Source organism: Phasianus colchicus, chromosome 1 (assembly GCF_987193195.1).
Source record: "Phasianus colchicus chromosome 1, bPhaCol1.hap1.1, whole genome shotgun sequence".
Lineage (NCBI taxonomy): Eukaryota > Metazoa > Chordata > Aves > Galliformes > Phasianidae > Phasianus > Phasianus colchicus.
The window spans coordinates 23,302,613-23,326,105 of record NC_143436.1 but is presented as its reverse complement, the minus strand read 5'-3'; the positions used below and the strand labels follow the sequence as shown (position 1 = coordinate 23,326,105).

At 38.5% G+C, this 23,493-nt stretch overlaps 1 protein-coding gene across 2 annotated transcripts in view; it reads right to left on the bottom strand.

Annotated features, from left to right (window-relative positions):
• Window positions 1–23,493, bottom strand: part of CADPS2 (calcium dependent secretion activator 2) — a 300,595-nt gene that overhangs the window by 171,210 nt on the left and 105,892 nt on the right. For both annotated transcript variants that reach the window (XM_090136996.1, XM_031615180.2), the window contains exons 4-6: window positions 10,171–10,251; window positions 5,695–5,931; window positions 1,842–1,963 (exon numbers count right to left, since the gene is read on the bottom strand). In XM_090136996.1, the coding sequence (XP_089993122.1) occupies window positions 1,842–1,963; window positions 5,695–5,931; window positions 10,171–10,251 (440 nt within the window). The remainder of the gene's footprint in view (window positions 1–1,841; window positions 1,964–5,694; window positions 5,932–10,170; window positions 10,252–23,493) is intronic.

Below are 23,493 nucleotides of genomic sequence, written 5' to 3'. Positions count from 1 at the left end.
TTTTTTTTCCCATACAAGTCCATATGAAATTTATAAACACAGCAACCCTTATATGGAATAGCCTATAACCAGTCTTTCTTCCTATTTCTGTATTGAGCCTGAAATCCTCTAATTCAGTTTACAAACTCAGATCAGGTCCCAACCTTGCCACTTTTCATACAAAAGCTACAGTTGTTCTCATACTGACTCCATCTACTCCAGAACTTCCTTTTCACAATTTCCACTTTGACTCATTTATGATTAACTTTCAGGGAATTATCAATATGCAGAATATACCTTCTGATCAGCTTTATAATCTTCACCTTGAACTGCAGCCTTTACTATGTAAGTCAAGAAGGAACTGATTGTGAACCATCCCTGACATGTTTTGTCTGCTGTACACAGAAACAGATATAGAGAGAAACAACATCTATGAACCGTTTTCTGAAAAGAGGATGGCTTTGCCTAAGATTCATGGATCAGTGTATTTTTGCTGATTTAGGGAAATCTGAAGACCAATATCATGACACCAGAGGTTAATGAAGCTTTTAAAAGTAGAAATGGGCAAGTTCTAGGCTGAGCATAAAAAGAGGGAGACTTTCAGAAGAAAAGAGAACCTTCACTGTGACAGAAGGCACGCATAGCTTGGAGGTGTGCCCTCTGTGACAAAGCCCTGCAACTCGCATAGGACCAAGAGCCACAGGAAAAAGCTCCAACAGGTCATCAGATGAGCAGAGAATGTTGTATTCTTACTCATGGCCTTGCTTTGTGGCATATACCTGTATGTATTTCATGTAATCACTGCTTTTAGATGTTCCTCACCTCCCACAGAAAAATGCAAATCCCAAGCCCTGGAACAGGAACACACGGCAGAGAAAGAGTCAACTGAATTTTGCATATTACCTCATCTCCTAGAGTTCTGCAAAGCTCATCTGAATATGCTACTATAGCAGGCTGCTGGCTTATTTGTCAGGGACATTTCCTCTGACTGTACAGCTAGGCGAAAGTCTATCTAATAAGATCTCCTCCTCCCCAAACCCCAGAAGAGGCATATACTCTGTGCTTATAATTTTGCCTGTCAGAGGTCTGTATCTCTGATGCGAATGGACCAGAAGCTACCATCCCAACTCACTTTAAGATGTTTACTTAGATACTGTAACAACTGCAATTTTTAAATTGATTTTCACAAGGCACACTATGGTGCCAGTAAAACTCCAGCTCGCTGTCTGGAAAGGTATCTACAAAAGATTCCAAATGACATTTTAACAGAGAGAAAAGTGTCTGAAGTCAGTGTGTAGGTCAAACAAATCAACAAAAAAACACACCTAATTTTCTTCCTCTATGCCACTCGGCTACAGATGGCATGATGTTTTCCCCTGCAAGTCAGTTTGCTGACTGCCTTCCTCAAAAATTAATTGGAAAAAGTGGATCCTATAATTTAAAATGAAATAGGCTCAGCAGGTGAGTAAGCTTTGTCAGGACTGATTACTGAGTATTGATTTTCCACCAATGGCACAAGTTACACTCCACAAAGCCTCTGCCACGTTAACCTAGAATACATAAGATCACCCTGGGCTAACGTCTTTCAAGAGGTTTGTATTTCCAGACTTTAGTGTCCAACTCCCTCACACGTACATTCAATGTCATTTTCTGGACAGCGTTCACACTTCATATTTACTTCACCATAAATAAATAATATGAATACTAGAATTTTTGAGAAAGAATTTAAGGTAACAACACAGAATAAACCCAGCACTAGAATAAACCAGTGCTAACTTAAATTGTAGAAACCATACAAGCTATAGGTTCCGCCATGACATGAAGGAAAGAAATGTTGTATGCAGCGAAGCAGAGCAGCTTACTGTGGCCTGGAAGCTTCTGCTTGGTCTGTCTGAAGCTTTTCACCCCCTTCCACTTCCATGGTGCAATAGACAATCCGATTGGGAGCGACTGACTTCAAACCTTGCACTTCCATGATAACAATCTGAAGAAAAGAAAGCAAATAGTTCATCCTTCACACTTCAGAAAGCATTACACAACATGGCTACAGTGGTAGTAAGCTACACACAGAAAAGAAAAAAAAAAAAGCAAAAAAAACCCCACCACAACCCACTGTCTGAATTCTTCAGAGACAGAGAAAAGTTTTAATGTTGCCTTCTTTTTCCACTTTCAGCAACATATGAAGGGAGGTTTTTGCTCCACTTTTACTTGGGCAAAAACTCACTCCTACTGTAACTTCAGTGCGAGTAGCTGAATTTGAGAGAAATTTTGCTCCCTTGAATCTCACCTTTGTTATGGCAGAGAGCATCACTCTCAGCTGCTGTATTTTTTCCCACTACCCCTTTTCCTTCTCCCAACTCACTACCTGCAGTCAGGTGCAGTGTGCATACGGGGATGCAAGGGGAGGAGATGGGAGAAAAGCCACCAATACCAGGTGAGAAATTTCCTCACCAGGGACATTCTCGGCTTAGGAAATCCTATAGTTTTCCAGCTCCTCTGAACTACCCAGAAGAGCCAAATACAGTCTAACTTCAACTGCTCTGTGTCTTTTAAAAACCTTACAGTCTGTCACAGTGTGAAGCTATTGAAATTCTTACACTTCAGATGTTTCCAGTTCAGAGAAAATCTGAAAAGAAAGTTGCTTGCATTTCCCTGCTTGCTATAGAAAAGCTGCTTTTCTTTTCAGCCCCATCTGAGCCTACAGAACTGCAAAAAAATTTGTCCATTTAATCAGCAGGGAAGCTGTCCTCAGCTGAACTATATACAAAAACAAAACAAAACCAACCAACCAACCAACCAAACAAAAAAAACTCACCAAAACAGTATTAGTTTGATCATCTTAAAGGTGACAAAAGTAATGACTACTTTTGGTCTCAGTAGAGGCAATTGATTTCCTAGGTCAGCAAGCAACTACTAAAATGTCTGACTATCAAACCATTTGCAATTTGTCAGTTCACTTCACCTCAATTAAGGTGAGCCAAGGCAGATTTCACTCTTTGCTGTAAAATCCTTTGTGCTTTAAAAGTCCCCAAATCTTAGTAATTGTTAGATATCTGGCAAAATTGCTGTGAGGTGACAGTCTGATCATTTAGAACATTTTTACATTACCCATAAATTATCACCACTGCCTATTATGCTTCATAAATAATAACAGCAGTTCAGGGACAATGATGTAATTATCTCTGTTCTCCATCGTTAGTGGTTCAGGAATTCGAATAGTTATAAAAGTGATCAATGATCACTGCCAGACTGCACTAGAGATCCCTGTGGCTACTGCTGCCTCTACAGACCTTCCACACGACAAACATGTGTCCTTGTTGAATGCAGATTTCACATTTGTTCTTTTTTTTTTAATGTTGATCCTTATTTTCCTTAAGTTTAATTGCACAGCACATTTGTCTTTGCTAGCACTTCTGGATTCTAGGAATGGAAGAGAACCCTACATTTCATTAGGAAGGGACCTGTCATTAGCTGATTAACTAGCTCATTAGCTTATGAACAGCTTTCTAAATTTTGCTTATATATTCCTTAAACTGTCCAACAGCTGAAGAACACAAGCAATTAAATCTTCTGATATTTTATTTACGATACAAATTTCTGCAGATAAGCTCTTTGATGAAATACCCAACTTGCAAGAATAGTGTCTTCTACCTTTGAGCACAAGGTCCATCCCCACAAGCACGTATAAATGTTGCTTAAATGTTCTGCTGTTCTGTCTTAACAGTGCAATGCAGGGGCAGATGAACACTCCTCACACTCCTGCTGTCTACTGACATGTAAGGGTGTTTTTGTACTAATGTTCTCACATTATTGATTTCCTCTTCTTTTATGTACCTATGCTGCAGATCTCAGTGGGGATTTGGCTGGTTACTCTACTTACTGAAGTACAAAATTCTGCATGTATCCCTTCCCCCCCCCCCCCCCCCCAAAAAAAAAAAAAAACCAATGTCTTCTGTCTCCAAGGAAATGCAGTCAAGTTTTGTTATTTGCCCATTTTGATTTGCATAAAAGAGAACAGATCTCCCATGTTTCAGCCTAAATGGATATCAGCTCAGCTCTTTCCTTGCACCCTTATTACCTGTGAGATTTGTCTTCCCAAGAATAAGACATTTACACATACTTTGCAGGCAAGAAACTTGACTTATGTGGTTAACAACATGCTTAACACAAAAATTTCCCCTGTTGAAAACTGCTATCTGTAGAATGACTAATTCTTTGCTGCCTTGCCCACAATGAACTGCAGGTCACTAGCCCTCGAGAACCTTGGTGTATGGGAAGAAACAACCAAAAAAACTTGAAGTTCAGCAAACCCAACAGTCTGCATTTCTGGTGTGCAGCATTGTAAACAAACCCACACTGCTAGAAGTAGTGAGTTCATTGGAAATTATATTTACTGTCATTTTTCATTTTAAGATTGTTTCTATCTTTTGGTGTTTTCTTTACAAATATCACATCACTTTTACTTAATATTTCTATCTAAAAGTCCAGAGAAAGCTTTTCTTCTTTCTATAACCCTTACCAAGCAAACTTTCTTGAAGATTAAAAATATTTATATATTATTGAAAAGCTTTTTCAGGTACTTTTTAGGTGCTTCAGAAGTACTCCATGTTATTGCTGTTGATGGCATCACTCCAGGCTCTGCATTCCACTTGGGAGAGGCACAGCATGCAATGGAGCTGCACAGCATTCAGCCCTAAGACTGTTTTGCATGCCTGACCAACTAATAATTTATGGCGTATGGAATGATGGATAGGTGTTACTATTCTTCAAAAGCTTACTTTTGTCTTCTACATTATTAGCTAGTAATATCAAAATGGCAAACAGCAGGATAAGTAATTTATCTTCTGTACTTAAATGAAGACTTCAATCTTTTTGGACATGGCAATGAAAATTAGATCTGAATTCCAAACCTTACATGAAAAAAAGGTATTTGTTTGCAAAAATACAATGTTTAAAAAACATACCTACTTTTTGTTTGCTTTAAATGATTTAACAATTGAAATACTTATTCCTCAATATTATCCACCGTCTTCAACAAACTGAAGTCATTTCAAATGCATAACACTTAAATGTGTCATCTTCTGACAGACAAATATGCAATATGCACTCTGGAAAACATTTTGATTCTATTGTTATCAAGAGACAGAGATCAGCATTTCCTGATGTTCACATGTTCAGAACGGGACCTGATCCATGATGCTCTCATCATTACATTTAAGTAACTATCTATCTGTATTTGTGGCTGCCTCTTGAAGTGCCTTCAGCTCCACATGGATTGAGATTGCATCTCTGTAGAGCACACTTCCAGCATAACCTTGGTAAAGATGAGCTAGTTTCTCGAAGAAAATGAAGAAATTTGTAAGTATCAGCCTGCTATCACCAACGTTAAAAAAAATATATGCTTTTGGTTTTCTCTGTAAATGCTTTCAGTCAGAAAACACATCTTGTTTGTAAACTTCTATAAACGAGTTTGTGATAACAAGTGTTTTGTTACATGGTACCTTATGTACTGGAATTCATCTAAAGATACAGTTGTGTGGGAGACTCATCATGCATTTGCACTCTAACTCTTAATTATCAGAGACAATTCATAATCTGCTACTTTAACATAAAAGTTTAGCAAGAATCAGCAACAAAAAATATCAAGAAAACAGGCATTCTAGATATTTTAGTAATTTAAACTGTGAACACATGTTCTATGAAATATGTGATTACCTCTAATGTGAAGGAGAGGACCACATCAGACTTTGAGAGCTGAACTTCATTTTCATCTCCTATGTCCAAGAACGCAGAATTTTGCGATCGCTTTAACTTCTGCAGTTTAAATTCTGGCCCACCTTTAGACACTGGAAGACTTTCCAGATTTGCCATCAGCAAATTCACTGAAGACCGTAACTCTTCTATGTACATGTTCTCCATTTCTCTTGTTATGAACTTGGGGAATTTTCTTTCCTTGGAAGATATATTTTAAACATTAGAGAAAAAAAAAAAAATCATGCCATACTCTAGATCATACTCATTTACTAATTTGCTCTCATTTTTAGACATTGAATAAAAATGAAAGTCTGAATTCCTAACTATTTCTATCACTTTAAAACAGCGGTGGGAAGGCGAGACATGTCCAATATACACAGTAATTTTGACAAGAAGAAATTTAACTTGAATTGAGATTTCCATCATATTCCTCAAACACTGTAGACAAAACACATCAAAAATATAGTGGGACATTTGTAAAAATGAAACCTCTTGCCCTCCAGAGTTTTTTAACCTTAAATCCAGGTTGAGTGTGGGAGCCCAAGAATGTAGATTATTCTAAAAAATAAGCTTCATATACAAGTGAGAAACAAACATCACTCCCCAGTTATTGCCTGTCAAGGTAAGCACTTTGCTCTTAAAACACCATTTTTACCATTAGCCGTTATGAGAAATGTCTTAAAACGTTTTACATTAAAACTTTTACAGTTGATTTTGTTTTGATAATAAAGATCAGGCAAGCAAACTGTGACCCAAAGCATCTACACCAAATCTCCCAGTCTGGTTCATTATCACATTACAGAGTCAGCATTTTAAAAATTGAAATGGAAAAAAAAGAGAAAAGAGTAGTTTGTAGTTAGAACATAACAAATTAAGGTAAGGTTCAGCATATTCTAGTCATAGAACCATAGAATCATAGAATGGCCTGGGTTGAAAAAGACCACAATGATCATCTAGTTTCAACCCCCCTGCTATGTGCAGGGTCGCCAACCACCAGACCAGGCTGCCCAGAGCCACATCCAGCCTGGCCTTGAATGCCTCCAGGGATGGGGCATCCACAGCCTCCTTGGGCAACCTGTTCCAGTGTGTCACCACCCTCTGTGTGAAAAACTTCCTCCTAATATCTAACCTAAACCTCCCCTGTCTCAGTTTAAAACCATTCCCCCTTGTCTTATCGCTATCCAGCTTTGTAAACAGACATACCCACTCCTGTTTATAAGCAGCCCTCTCAAAAACAAACAAAAAAGCAAAAAAAAACCCACCTAAAACCCAAATCAAACTGTACCTTATCCTGTGAGGATCATTCAAAAAACACAGTGCCAACAGAGAAGAAGGAGAAGACTTAAGCTGTTAAAAAATCTTTCCTCTTTTTAAGATTATTTCTCCACTCCAGTGCAAAAGTTCGGAAAGCTTCTTACACACTGCAGCACATTTTCCTGCATATTTTTTTATAACTATGATCTTTTGTAATTTAAGGCTGCAGTATCTGAAGACAGGCAGCACCAGCAGAATATACACTGATGTCTTTATTTCTGTAGAACTTGAATGCTTGTAGGCACTTCTGTCTCTCACAAAACACAGGTGAGAATCGTCCATAAAAACACTGATAGCTGTGAATCTCCCCACACCTTTAATTTTCTTTTTGAAGAGAGTGAAATTGTAACAGATAGCTATAGCACATAATATTTAAACTAATTTAGAGACCAAAGAAGAATAGTGTGTGATTTTTTTGTTGTTATCCGTCTCCCTCTCTGGTCCTTTGTTGGAATATATGAGAAATATATCCTGAAATAAAGACCTTGGGGAGGAAATGGACAGAAAAGCCTTATTGGTCTGTCTGTATTTGGACAGAGCACTAACATGGATTTTCAGCATGCAGTTCTCAGGGAGAAAAGACACTGGATAATCTCTGCATAGAATCACGTAAAAGTTTGTCTTAGAAAAGAATACCACTAGTTAAAAAAGGTAGAAAATCCCATTACATCATAGATACTTTGATTTCAAGTAATTTAGATTTAATCACGTGAAGAAACAGTCAGACAAATTGATGCACAAATTCCTTGTTGATTTTATGCTGCTGTAGATCAATGCTATTTCTAAGGTTTTTACATCCTTTTGGTAGGTTAAATGACTTTTTCTGCTAAAATAAACTTATGGCATATAATCAACAACTTATATCTTAAAATCAGTAAGTAATCTTGTACAGGAACCACGAACAAAACCTTAATAAAAGAGAAAACTGCATGCAGAAATTCTCCTTTAGCTGTGCTGCTCTTTTGAAACTGCAGTTTAATAATTCTCTTCCAAGCAGATAATCACTAAAAACTATGTTTTTCACCAACAGGGATGCTAGAATACATAATCAAGTATCAATTTTTTCTTTTTAATTTTTTTTTTGCCTCATTTTTGAGAAAGGTTATAGCTGTTTTGCAGCATTTGACTGCTTAGGTTTAGGTGATCTTATTAATTCTTATAGCTGCTAGAATTAGGATCGAGCAGCTACAACCAACTCTGACAGCCTCCCACAAAAAATAATTTATATATATATATATATATATATATATATACACATACATACAGTTTAAGTAATTTTTAAAAAGATATGTGATAATTCTGACTTCTGACTTGGATATACCATGTAAGAATGGAGTTTCTAATTCTGTATGAAATTGCGCAAATGGGATTGTAGAAACAATGAGAATTTTTAAAACAAAATCTTTCTATAAAGAAAACCACTGATTGAAAACCACTGGTATGCTGTCTATGTATGTACATTAGCTAGGATATGAAGATTTATATGGTTTAAATCATGCTCATAATTTTCACTATATTAAAATTATTTCAAAAGTTTTATGCTTTTTAATTTTAAAGGAATTTATGCCTTCAGATTCTTATTTATGAAATTTATAGACCTAAATAACCATTTACTTTTCATTTCAAATAAACAAGCAAACCTTAGCATGGAAAGCAAATGGTATCCCGGGCTCCATCAGAGGAGGGGTGGCCAGCAGGGACAGGGAGGTGATTGTGCCCCTCTACTCTGCTCTTATGAGGCCCCATCTGGAATACTGTGTCCAGGTCTGGAGCCCCCAGTATAAGAAAGACAGGGAGCTGTTGGAGTGGGTCCAGAGGAGGGCCACAAAGGTGATCAGGGGACTGGAGCACCTCCCCTAGAAAGACAGGCTGAGGGAGCTGGGCTTGTTCAGCCTGGAGAAAAGAAGGCTGCAGGGTGACCTCATTGCAGCATTTCAGTACCTAAAGGGAGCCTACAAACAGGAGTGGAATCAACTCTTTGAAAGGGTAGATAACTGCAGGACAAGGGGAAATGGTTTTAAGTTGAGGGAGGGAAGATTTAGGTTGGATGTCAGGGGGAAGTTCTTTACAGAGAGAGTGGTGAGGTGCTGGAACAGGCTGCCCAGAGAGGTTGTGGATGCCTCGTCCCCAGAGGTGTTCAAGGCCCTGGGCAGCCTGGTCTAGCATTAAATGGGGAGGTTGGTGGCCCTGCCTGTGGCAGGGGGGTTGGAGATTCATGATCCTTGAGGTCCCTTTCAACCCTGGCCATTCTGTAATTCTGTGATTCTGTGAAAGCTTTAAAATGATGTCGTGTAAATATGATATACTGTTTTCTGCACATACATGCGATAATACACAATATTTTGTATCTGCTGGAGCTACAAGCAAAAAGGACACAGAACAAATATCCATTATCAGACATCTTTGATTATAATCCAAGGCTTCACAGAAGAGAACTGAAATCGGTAGTCTTTCTTTGAAAAAGCCTCTCAAAGTTTAATAGGATATGGCCAGTAACAATCCTACCTGTGGTATTTAAGATAGAAGGGCATAGTGTTGTTCATGGAAACAAAATACAAGCTGTATGACATAAAAAACAACCTTGGCTTTCTAAAACTTACACCAATAATTTATAAATTACCCTATTATCACTAATTTAAGTTACAAGTTTCACTCACAGTTTTGCTACTTCCAGCACATTCTGAACTTTGACTTCAACTGGAAATGTAAACTATAGTGTATATGCTTAAAATTATATTACATACAGCATGTAGTAAGACATAAACATGTTTATACCCTCAGGATAGCACAATGCATTTTGTATATAAAATATAATCTAGTTCCGTTCCAAAATACATACTCCCAAAAGTGCAGATAATGTACCCTTTCTTTCACCCCTGGACTTGCTGATGAAGGAATGGTAGGATTACACAGTATACAACTACTGAAAACAACTTTTGGTCTCTCCCTACTCCTGAAGACATATATTCTCCACAGCAGAGAGAAATACATCTGCCAGGCTGTTTTGCTGCCAGATGACCTTCTGGTCAGCTTCAGAATGAGAAATTGGAAACACAAACTATGTATCAGCCCATTCAATCTCACATGACGGTATGTTTTTGGTATCCGAAAGCAGCTGCTTACCCTTGCCATTTGTTCAGCCAGTTGCAGACGTCCATCTAGTTCACGTCTGATCTGGGCTGCTTGCTCATCTGCATTATCCAGCTTGGATATGGAAGAAAAATAAATGACGTTAACTGTAAGAAACATGCACTTTGTAGTGATTAATGTAGTTAAAAACGAAACAGAAAATATTTGCATATTTTGTGTCTTAAAATTAGTGGAACACTAAGCAAATATATGGCTTTGAGTCTTACCAAAATGAAGAAAATGTAACAGCCACCCACTATCCACAGCAGTCATAGACTCTGAAGGGCAGTTAGTATTCCCTTGACTTTTATATACTTAAGCTGAACAGAAGGAGCTTTCCTTGTGAAAACAGCAGTTGACAACATTTCTTCATGAAGCGGAAAACTGGACTGACAGAATAGCTTAGAAAATGTTTGGAAGGAAAATCACTCTTTGGTGCCATGAAATCCTCTGGAATCAGGTGTAGGGAAAGAAAACTGTGCAGCTATACTTTCTAAGTATATTATTTCATTCACAGAACTCTTCTCTATAATATTAGGCAAATGCCCAGATCAAGGCATAGCCAGTTTTTGAGCTTCCAATTTTGTCAGATGAAGGAAATAGTCATGACTAAATCTTTGGCATAAGTCAGGAACATAAAGCAGAAGGACACATCTCTTCCCCACAACAGAATCATTAGTCTCAACAGAAAAGAGAGATTTCCAAGTCATTTTTCACCAGTTTAATTGCTAGGTGTTGGTGAAGTGTGGCTTCACACAACAACCAGGGGATCAGGCCCAGACAGCATGGGTTTACGAATGGTAGATCCTGTCTGACAAACCTGATTTCATTCTATGACAAGGTGACCCACTTAGTGGATGAGCGTCAGGCTGTCGATGTGGTCTACCTGGACTTCAGTAAGGCCTTTGACACTGTCCCCCATAACATTCTCGTGGAGAAGCTGGCTGCCTGGATGGGTGTACACCCTGCTGGGTGAAGCATTGGCTGGATGGCCGGGCCCAAAGAGTCGTGGTCAATGGAGTTGAAACTAGTTGGCGGCTGGTCATGAGCGGTGTCCCCCAAGGCTCAGTACTGGGGCTGCTTCTGTTTAACATCTTCATTGATGATCTTGATGAGGGGATTGAGTGCACCCTCAGTAAGTTTGCAGATGACACCAAGCTGGGAGGGAGTGTAGATCTGCCAGAAGGGAGAAGGGCACTGCAGAGGGACCTGGACAGACTGGATCGATGGGCCAAGGTTAACGGCATGAGTTCCAATAGGGCCAAGTGTTGGGTCCTGCATTTTGGTCACAACAACCCCAGGTAACCCTACAGGCTTGGGGAGGTGTGGTTGGAAAGCTGGATGGAAAGGGACCTTGGTGTTCTGATGGACAGTCGGCTGAACACGAGCCAGCAGTGTGCCCAGGTGGCCAAGAAGGCCAATGGCATCCAGGCTTGTATCAGGAATGGTGTGGTGAGCAGAACTAGGGAAGTCATCCTGCCCCTTTACTCAGCACTGGTGAGGCCTCACCTTGAGTACTGTGCTCAGTTTTGGGCACCTCAGTACAAAAAGGATGTGGAGGTACTGGAGCAGGTCCAGAGAAGGGCAATGAGGCTAGCGAAGGGCTTGGAAAATCAGCCCTATGAGGAGAGGCTGAGGGAGCTGGGACTGTTTAGTCTGGGGAAGAGGCACTGAGGGGAGACCTTATTGCTCTCTTCCAGTACCTGAAAGGTGCTTACAGTGAGAGCGGGGTAGCTCTCTTCTCACTGGTGACAGGTGACAAGATGAGGGGAAATGGCCTCAAGTTGCGCCAAGGTAGGTTTAGGTTGGACATTAGGAAACACTTCCTTACAGAAAGGGTGGTTAAACATTGGAATAGGCTCCCCAGGGAGGTGATTGAGTCACCGTCCCTGGATGTGTTTAAGAGTCATCTGGATGTGGTACTTGGAGATATGATTTAGCAGAGGGTTGTTAGAGTTAGGGTACTATGGGTAGGCTGCTGTTGGACTTGATGATCCTTGAGGTCCCTTCCCACCTGAGTAATCCTATGATTCTATGATTCACCTTGATGGATTGGCCTGCACAGCTGAGCTGGCTGAGAGGCAGAAGCATCCACAAAATGCAAGGCACAACTTCCCCTCTTACTGAACACGTGCCTACCATAGACAAAGTCAGATTTCTAACATGGGCGCTCTCCTTCTAGGGATAGCTGCAGGCACCATGCCAGTGCTGATACATCCCAGCACATTTAGTATGCATCTAAGATCTAAGGATATCACTTGCTCTTCACTGAAAAACAATCTAAAATTGATTAGTGAAGGAAACTGGCAAAAACTGGTTCACTAATTAAATAAGATCTTCACCTAACGAAATCACAGTGAATTTCCTAAATGATTCATTCCATTAAACTAAGCTTTTTAAAATAAGACCACTATTCAGTGCATCAGGCCAAATACATAATACCATTTTCTTTGCAACTCTTCTCTGCTAAATTCAGTAGATCTCATTGAACCAAGGCCTTGTTGAAAATTATGTACTTTCTTTCAAAAATTATATTATAAATTTGATTACATTTAAGTAATTAATCAAAAATACACTATCACCTAAGGGTTCCTTGCAGCATTATGTAGAATGATGATGTGGATCCATTTAGCAATAGAATAAAATGTTTTCCACTGCTAAGATGGAAGCAAAGAAGTGCAATCTGTCATCTGAGCAATCTGGCATCTCACAAGACCCTTACTTGTTTTTAAAATTCAGCCTTCCTGAAATGTTTATACTTTTGAGTAATGTTTTCTCCATTTATGTGTGTAATGACATTTTGCAAGGAATGGAAAGAAGCTGGAAAGTTGAAAAACTGAAGAAGACTGCCTTACTTATAGAAAGAACCAAATAAGAATGAAGTGACAATGAGAAAAACAGGACCATTTTTTCACACCCCAGCCAAGATTATTTTACTTGATTTTATCCTAAAATTTCTATAATTCCTCATTTGTGATCAAGACCATTTGTGATCAAGCCCAAACTCACAACATGCAGAGTTATGATAACTACCATAGTCATTCTCACACTGTGAATAAAACTTAGAAAACATATGACTAGATAGAAATAAATATAACATATTGAGAATAGCAATTCTCATTACCACAACTTTATTGTTTTCTTTAAAAAGTCACTAGCTAGTAACCCTTAAAATTCAAGTATAAGTTTAAAAAAACAAGAATAATCTGCATGTATGTGATATCAAATAATGCTTCTCACCTTTCCTGAAGGAAATTCAAAAAAAAAAAAGGTAATTCAACTGACTTCTGGTCATTTTGTATAGTCATCATATTAAAATGACCTGCTTTCTAAGATATTTGTCGTAACTAGTTTGAATGGAATTATCCATTGCACAGATTGATCAGCTATAGTGCTGAAGATCTAGGAGGGCAGGGATGCCAAAAGTGCAAAAAAAATTACAGTCTTAGACTATTTTAGAAGAGGCTACATGTAAACTCCATTTAATAAAAATACTTCAGCTTTCTACAATGGTAGTAATTATTCACTAGCTATCAACTACATTGACAGCAGAGATACCTGTCATGTTCTTTCTACTTCACTTAACCAATTAATCACTATCCCAGCAGTAGGGAACCTCACTACAGCAGTGTCTACAGAACACAGAGACTTGTTTTTTAGTATAAAATATGTTTGAATTCCTGACTGGGCAAAACAACATTTTCCCATATTGCCATGTATCTAGCCACTTAAACTTAAAGGCAGAAACTGAGTCAAATTTGGAGGACTATTTAATTCAATAGAACAATTCCTAATTGAGGAGAAGTATGAATAAGATATCTGTGTCATTTGCACCTTTTCTCTTTGCAAAGATTTTTGGGATTTTAAAAGTTTCCTCAGACAATTTTGTAGTTATAAGTGACAATGCTTGCATGGATAATAAGCTACTTTTTATTAAAAAATAAAGTGATAGCTCATCATCTGGCTTATTTTTCCCAATGGTGTTATATAAAAATAGCTTTCTAAAATAAACCTGCCAGTCAGACATCAAGCTATTCACTTGAAAATATTTTTATTCCTTAATGCTTGAAGTCACCTTTATGTTTTTCTCCTACTTTCTCACTCTGAAAAGGGCAAGCATTTCTATTACAAACTTTTTTATTGTCAGAGGTGGGGTGGTAACATTCCTCAATATACAAGTTCCCCAACAATTCTTATTAGAGAATATTTTCACTTGCTTTTAACATTGTCAACTTCTAAGTGACAGACTGATGTTTTCCACTCTGAATTTCTGCTTTAATAACTTCAACCAAAATGACTCTGTTGCTTCTGAAAAGGAGACCAGGAAAGATAACAATACAGCTCTATCCTCAATAAGGAAAATAGTGACCATCTTGTCAAAGAGCTCTAGCACCATCTTGTTTTCAAGCAAGGATCTGTAATTCAGCAGCATCCCATCTGTGAAAATTAGCCCAACTCTAGCCAAGTTGTGAACCTCTGAGAAAGGAAGTTTGGAGCAGTTGGGCTGCAAGCAGCCGCTGCCAGAGAATAAGTCAGATCCAGCAGTCAGGCTCATCCCCAGACTGTGCTGTGTCTCTTGAATATGCACGGGGTCTACGCTCCTCAAATTACTATTTGCTCTTTTAAGGAAGACTGCAAATTCATTAGTGTTACAAATCACTATTCTGATTTGTATCTTACCCAACATATCTCACCCAACAAACAGTTGTTTAACTGGTGTGCCTACGCAGCACAGAACAAAAACACATCTGAATGAATTAATGTTGACGCATCTTAACAGGTTGGAAGAGATGGCATACTTTGAGATTTCTATTTAAATTATTTGTGTTTATGTGTGTGTTACTTAAAAGGTTTTAACATACGTGTGTATTTTGATGAAAAAGAAGAGTGGTACATTAGAAAAAAGTGCAAGAGTAACACAAAGGAAAAGGGGTAGTAACACTGCCAGGAGGTTCTACACTAAATCCCGTCCTATTCCCTTGCCATAGCCTTCCTGTAAGGAGAGGCAGATATCCTTTACCCAGGAGAGAACCATCTGAGTACAGATTAGTGCTGACCTGCTGGGAGTTACTGTTCTGTGTGTTCCTAAGTACTCAAACCAACGTGTAGCTGCTCCAAGTGACTATTTCATTAATGCTCAGTTAGCTTCCTGCAGCTTTCTAATCTGCAGTAACATCAACATGAAATTGCATTTACATGCACACAGCGATAGAAATTTATCTACATTTATTGACTAAACTGACAGTACAGATATCGTAGGACTTGCTCGTATTTCTGCCCAAAGCCCTCAGCTCTGCTCTGTGAGGCCTGCAACCGTCATTTTTTTTCTGTTGAGAGCATCATTTTGCTGCAGAAGGTGGCACGGGGCCTCGCTGAGATGATCGGTGATTTGTGGCAGCCTCCAGGCTCCCTGCCGACTGCTGTGAGCCAGCGCAGGCCGCAACCATCAACACGCACCAAATGGAACAGAGGACCTGGATTAAGTGTTGTGATTACATCGTGATGAAAAAAATTGATTTCTATAAGTAACTAATGGCATCCAACAGCATGGCTGGAAGAGTAAGGGAAGGCCAGGAGAGTCCTAGTGCTGAATTTCGGTTGTCAATCACGTGAGCGAGCAGCAGGTGCAGTGCATGTAAATACTTGCGTTTTTCAGACTGCTCTCCTTGGTGTTTTTATCTCTAGCTCTAAAAGAAGGAGTTTTGCTTCAGACAGTCCTGTCGCCCCAGAGGCCTGCAGGGTTGGTTCACATCCTTAACATTATGTGCGCCAAGAGGTTTTACAGGAACAGGCTCAGAATGCATTCTGTCCCTGTAATGCTCTGCCACATTAAGGTGCTGCTGTGCACTGAACACAAAAACCTGTAGAGATTCCTGAAGTTTACCAGGTTTCTGGTAAGATTAGCAGCTAAATGTGCAAAAAAAAAGGATTAACAACTTCGAAGTGAGGCAGAAAATGCAGTGCCCAGCTCCATCTCATAAAAGCAAACACGTTTAGGCATGAATTTAACAGCACTTGTGTAAAACAAAATCATGACAGAAGTAATTCTTTGCACTTCCTATAGAGAGAAAAAATCCTGATTGGATTAAAGGGCAGAACGTGTAAGCTTTCTCAATGGCTCCTGCTGGACCTTTCTACAACCCTGCAGCCTCCTGTTTCACAGGGAGAAAGACAGCTATGACGGGAAAGAAAATGTTGCCAACCCTCCATTTCAGACAAGGCCATGCTGTTTAGCTTCAGTTTTAAAAACTTTTATCTTGCTTGTTCATATGTAATATGGTGGATTAATGATAAGGATTGCTAAAGTGGTATTTAAAAACTCACATGTTCTCTGCACCCCGCAACATCTCTACAGTATGTCATACAAATGGCTGGTGGCTGATCCTGCCTGTGCCATGGGGAAGTCCTGTGGATTTCCCACAGAACTCTGCAAAAGAAAAACTTAAACAAATCTGTTCCCTGATCTTCGTCTCTCATCTTCACAGCTTGATTCTTTCTCAACACCCTCAAACAGCAAATTTCTAGATGTGACAAATAAACTCAGAGATACACAACATCAATGTGAAACAGTCAGTGAAGAATGGTAGAGAGATATAATCTGTTAACTGTTAAAATAAAGGGAAAATAACACCTACTTGAGACATTTTCTCTCTTGTGGAATACTAGTGTACTCATTTTCAGCTAATTCCGTATCAAAAGACTCAGCCGCCATTGAAAGCCTTTCTGCTTTCTCTCTGTCTGTAGCAAGAATACTGGCAGAAGCTTACAAGTCTAACTCTTACAAAGTACCCTAACAACTTCTCACATTCCACCATCAGACCTTATGCCCTTTCCTCAGAAATTTTGCTTGTAAGTCCTCCGTGAGATTCCCTGTCAGACTATTGATCCAGGCCAAGCTGGTCACTCACTTTTTCTGCAGTACAGTGCCCTCAGAAAGTCCAAACATCTTTCAATTGGATTTAATACAAATTCCTACTGAGTGCTATCACTTTTCTCAATTTTTTGAGGTGGTGAGGGGAAAGAGCTTCACAGTAAAAGGGGAAAGAGCTTCACAGTAAAAGAAAATAATGAAGTTAGGCTGGAAGGGGTACAGATGAATGGAACAAGCAAGTTGCACACTTCCCTGCAGTCAATATCATTAACAATTAGATGCAGATAAAGAGCGTGGCCAGTTAACAGCCAAATGCAGTGGTTTCAGCTGGAAAAATAAAATAAAGCAAAATAAGTTTTGTGACTTGGTAACGTCACTTCAAAGTTGATTTTTGTATGTATGATTGATTCAGGTGGCAGAAGATATCAATTATGCTGATCATGCTTATTAATTATAATGATTATAAACTGATTTTATAAGCATTAATATAGTAGAACTTTAAAATATTATTTGTTTTTTTTCAAACTTAGAAATTACTCAATTTTAAAATCTTGCAATTTTTTTTTTTTTTAATCCGTCATTAAATGTAAAATTTGGCAGTTTGCACAATAAACAAAGCTGAGTCTTTGGTATGGCATTTCCATACATTCTGCTTTGAAAGCATAAGCAGAGCTAATGTGAAGAGTGAATCCATTGAGAGTTTCAGCATAGGCTGAAAAGTGGATTCTTACAAGTGAGATGTTAGTTTATTCAGGGATTACTAACACCCAGAACCCTAGAAGAACTCTAGAAGAACTTTCAACGAAACAAACAGAAACAGAACATGCACAGTGTTTAAGCCAATCACAGTATGTATAGCAAACAGTTTTTAAAGCATTTTAAGACTAATTTACATGCTTTATACTTCTCCTCTATACCTGCCATCAGTGTTCTGTATAGACTGCCAAAATGAAACTTTTTTTTCCCATTTTATTTTAAATCATTACATTGAAATTAAAATCATTGTTCTGCTAACTGCAATTCCAGAATTTGAAAGATCTCTTTCTCCAACACACCTTGATATATGGTTTGTAAATAAATCAATAACATACAATAGTGCACACAAATAAACTTTTCACTCAGGGATATGGATTGTATCATTTGAAGAAAGTCTGCTAAGCTCTCATATTTAAGCCCTTATATAGCAAATCACTTGGTCTCAGTAATGAGTTTGCTACCAGTTTTTCTCTTTTACTACAAAGATAAAAGCTGAAGTATTATTTGGATCACAGAGACTTAAGCATAAATACTGTTAATTACATAATGTGGGATTTTAGTGAAAAATACATACTGACCTAGACACAAATATTTTAAGTATTTGTTTAGGGATAAAGGAAAGGAAAATCAGAGAGCAGGTCTTTAGACAAGTATATGTTAGCTAGTATTACTTGGATTGTATTTTCATGATAACAGTTCTCTGTAAGTACTAGAGAGTCTTTGTGTAGCTTTGGAATTGTTATATTACCTGGAAATTACTACCACAAGACTCTGAAAGGGAAAGACTCAACATAAATAAAATTTTAAAAAGGAATGTCAAACATTAAAAAAAAACAAAAACAAAAACAAAAACAAAACAGAATTTTATTTTATCCACTATTTAAATTGTTTTTCATTGCATATCAATTCTGACACACTGTCACAAGCTTATCCATAAATTCCTTTATTCTGATCTCTTCTGACTGGCTCTACAGAATCAAGTAAAGAAACACTGTCTCACTCTCAACACTCTTCATAGTCACAAGCAGCATTTTTTTGGCTTTTTAGCTACTGTTGCAAAAAGACCTGTTCATTCTCAGTTCAGCATCCTATGCTAGTTCCCCATCTATGAGGAATATCCATAGTCAGGTTGGGAGGAGCTTTGAGCAATGTGATTTAGGGAGAGTTGCTCCTGACATGACATGGAGGTTGGTCTACATGATCCTTAAAGTTCCCTTCCAGCCCAAACCACTCTATGATTCTATGATAGCTTGTTTTTCCTGTTTAGCTACACTAGAGCTTATCTGTCAGGCTTTTGTCCATGCAGTTTTGTGAAATCCTTCTGGAGTTTCTTGCAAATAGAATAACATGAGAGTACCAAAACAGTTTAGCATTATCTATAAACTTGGCGATTTCCCTTACCTGCATTTTCCCGGTCATTCATGAATATGTTGAATAAAGACACAACATTCCTCCTACACAGGTTGAAACAAATGCAAATCACACTTAAATTCTTAGGAACGGATCAGAAGAAAACCTCCTCCCAAAACTCCTTCTAAATTATCAATACTGCTTCCTAAAAACACTACCTACCATCAGTCCTTGGATACTGACTACAGAACTTTCGATTCAAAATCAAGTGTCATGGCCTGCTGCTGACTCAGCCCACCAGCTGCTGAAGAACAGCGCTTTTAGCCCAACATATATTATTTACAATTACCAAAACTACATTATGATGATTAGAAATGCATCAGGATTCAGAATAGTGGATCACTGACAGACTACAAAAGTGTTACTACAAGCAATGGAACTTTCAGCCTTTTGTTCTCTTGGCATCTGGGATGATCATTAGTGTTGGAAAAGATCATTAAAGTCATTAATTCCAACTGATCGCACAAAAAGCAAAACCCAAGTTAGTGGTTGAGATTACAATATTTAACCACCTCTGTTCAACAGGTTGAAAAAGAGAGGAAAGTGTTCTGTCCTGAGAGGGAAAATGCAGAATAATGGTAGGTTCTTACTATTTGCAGATCTAATCAGCTAAATATTATGTCCCACAGTTAAATGAAAAAGCTTCAGAGTTATCTATTGTATCTATTTTACCATCCAAATAAAGCATTTTTTAATCCTCAGGTAATCAATGAAAATACAGAAAAGTTTCCAGGGTGTTATTATAATCACTTATGCAGTTATCTACATGTCAACCACAAGCACTGTGGAGGTCCTATCCACACCATTAATCTCCGGTGAGTAGGAAGGTGATAAAAGAAATGGGTGTTCTTATTCCACCCTCTTACCTTCCCCCAGACCTCACTGAAATAGATATCCGATGTCTCCTTCTATAAAAGTTGCTTTCAGTTTCTGGCTAGGGAATACCCTCCCACAACCATGGTGAGGAGGTAATGATGGGCTTAGAAGAGCTATGACTCATGTCCCAATCCTCTGAAGAGAAAGCCTTCCACCCTCCTCCTCTCCTACTATCTGTTCAGAGATTACCATATCCAAGACAACTCCCAAATTAGCATTTAAAGCTTGTTAGTCCTTTATGTCCTAGAACACTAAATGGGTTTACAGGGTTCTATATTTTTCTAAAGGTACCCAGATCTTGTGTTATCTCAGTAGACCTGGCAAATATCATAATGTGATTATACTATGCTGATTTTAATTAATTAATTAATTAATTTAAAAAGACTCGCTGCAGAAGGAAACCCTCTCTCCTTTCATTACTTTCCTCACTCTCCAAAAGTATCATGCAGAATGTTTTCTTCCCTTATCAATCACAGAATATTTTTTCTTTGGAATGTTGAAAACAAAAGGAAGAGATGCAATTAGGGGAATAACGGTTAATGAGCATCCCATTAAATAAGTAAAAGCACCCTGAATACCACGTCAAACTTTTTTCCTAAATAATGATGTGTGCCTGACTGAAGTAGATCGAAAACTTAAAATTCAGGCCAACAATTTACAATTAGTGCACCAATTAATCACATATTCTCAAAAGACAATATATGATGTTGTTTTCAAAATGCATCATAAGGAAAAAAAAATTGCTCAGCCATAGGAAAAAAAAAGTTCTTACTTCAAATAGGCAAGATTTTTCTGCACAGTTGAAAGCCTGCATTTGTATTAAAGTGTACAGCTAACAATTTATTTAAGAAAAATGTTTAAGACAATCAGTGGATTGTCTTTCCCTGATGGAAAACTGCAATCTGAACTTTGTCCAAGTAGCCTGGTTTCACAATACTCTATGAAACTTAGCTGAGTCCTCTTCTTCCATCAAAATTCTTAGCAGATAGATTGAAAAATTGCTAAGATGATCACAATCAGATCTTCACCAACAGTCTACTCTATTCATTTCCCAAAGTTTGGACTGTATTAATCTTTTTTTTTTTTTTTTTTTTTTTTCCTATCATTCTTCACAGTAAGGACTAATCAGTACACTAGGATTCTCCGTAGTAAAGCAACTTTCTCTATCATCCAAGCTGAACAAGCTGAAAATACTGAACAATACTGAACAGAGGAGTACTGAGCTCCCAGCTATCATCTGGGCTTTCAAACCACTGACTGTCACTCTTTCAGCATAGTGACCTAGTTAATTTTCAAGCCATTTAATAATCAGCTTGACCAAGACATAGTTCCTCAATATAAAAATATGAATGTGGTTGGTGGATTGTGCCAAAAGCTCTATCCAAGTAAAGCAAATGTGTATTACCATCTTTTCCTTACTCTGAACAATGTCACTTAAAAAGGATGGATATGTCTTCCTCTTGGTATCCACATAAACTAATACTGTTACCTTTACATGAAAATGAATTGCAAAAGGTTGTGCTGCAAAGTCCCTCTAGGCCTTCACAGACTAAAGTGATACTTGTAATTCTCAACCATTCGGTACAAGATAGTTTGTTCCTGAACTCAATATGTTTTCATTAGACACCTGCCAGCTCCCGGGCTCTCTGTTTCCATACATTGCAGCTTCTCTGGAGTCTCAGCATAGCTATCCTTTTACCAAATAAGTTTACAGTGCACCTTTTCAGCCTTCCTCCTATTCCAGAACTCTGTCAACTGGTGATTGCTGCAGCCCAGCTGCTACCTGTGGTCACATTTACCTCCATCTCCTCTGTGAGAGCTAGTCATTGAGTACTAATCCCAACTGATCCTTTTGCATTCACAATGAGAAAGTGTCACCAACAATCTAGAAATTTACTTGATTGCCTGCACAATGCCACAGGACCTCGTAGATCAAAGCCTCCCATTGGGAGACTTCTACTTCTCCATGGATGACTTCACTTTCTTGGTCAGTTGGTCTGCAAGTGACCCTCATCAAAACATCATCAATATTACTTTCTCTTCTGATCTTGCCCCAGAGAATGGATTTCTTGTTGTTCAAACACTCTGTGTTAGTGCAATCACATTTATAATCACTCTCCTTTCTGAGAGGGAATGTTATAGTCTCTCCCTGAAGCCTTCTGTCATAAATATCTCTTCCACATGTAATTTTTCTTCATTTAATCCTGAAATTAGCTCCCTAAGTCCTGACAAACCTCGTTTAATATCCTCCATTATGTTAGTAATTCTGCCCACAACTATGTCTGTGCCTTCTTGTCAGTTTAATTCCATCACTTCTTACCAGCTCTTAAAACAAGGTGCCAAAACCCAAGAAGTCAAAGCTTCACTAGTTTTGCACATTGGATGTGTCACCCTCGGAAATCTCCGGGCAGCCTGCACAGGGAAGCAGTGGGGACATCATCCCTGGAATTATTTAAGAGAGGCGTGAATGTTCCCTTAAGGGATACAATTTAGCAATCGGACTCCACAGGTCACGCTTATGTTTGGACTTGGTGATCTCAAGGCTTTTTCCAAACTTGATGATTCAATGACCTTTGCTCTCAGTCTTGTGGAAGCTTTTAAGCTTTTCAAAGTCATGTTATTTGTGTTTCCACAGATGAGCAGCCAGGGGCAGTAGCCAGAAGCCTGCATGGGCCTCAGACATCTTACACCAAGTAAGAAGCTACTAAAAGTGTCTACCCAGCAGATGAATTAATTTGTCCTGGACAAGGTGGAGTCACCAAACATGAACATTTCTTGTGTTAATCCAATTGCCAAACCTAATGTGTCCAGAATGCATTCTTCCCGCAGCAGGACTCGCTCATCCTTCTCTGCTGTCAGAATTCTGAACAAATTTTCTAGACTAATAATTGCAGGGAGACATGAAAATTTTCTCCTGCTGCCAGAAGTCATAAGCTTCCAGATACCACTTTCCTGGAAAAATAGGAACAGGAGGGAACTACTACCATTAAAATGGTGAGAAAACACTCATTACAGAAAGCCTGTTATCCATCTGTAAAGAATAATAGTTGCTTCAATACAGTAAATTAGAACATTGGACAAAGAAGCATTCCTACAGAGTGAGAGATGTTTCAGATAAGATCTTACTTTGTTTCCAGTCCCCCTGAGGGCTTCAGACTCAGAAAAGAAGGCTGTGTGAGACAGACATGATTTTATAACAGGAGCATGATTTTATAACAGGAATAAAACAAAGCTGCTCCTGAAAACTGTGCATATCTTTGCAGGCTCTCAGCCACGGATCAGTATTTTATTCCCTCATTTACAGGTATTCCTAGTGTTCCCACACTAGGATGCTTGGTATTGCATAACTGCTTATGAAAACAGTTTGTTCAGTGGCCAAAGGAAGGTTGGCTAATAATGATCTT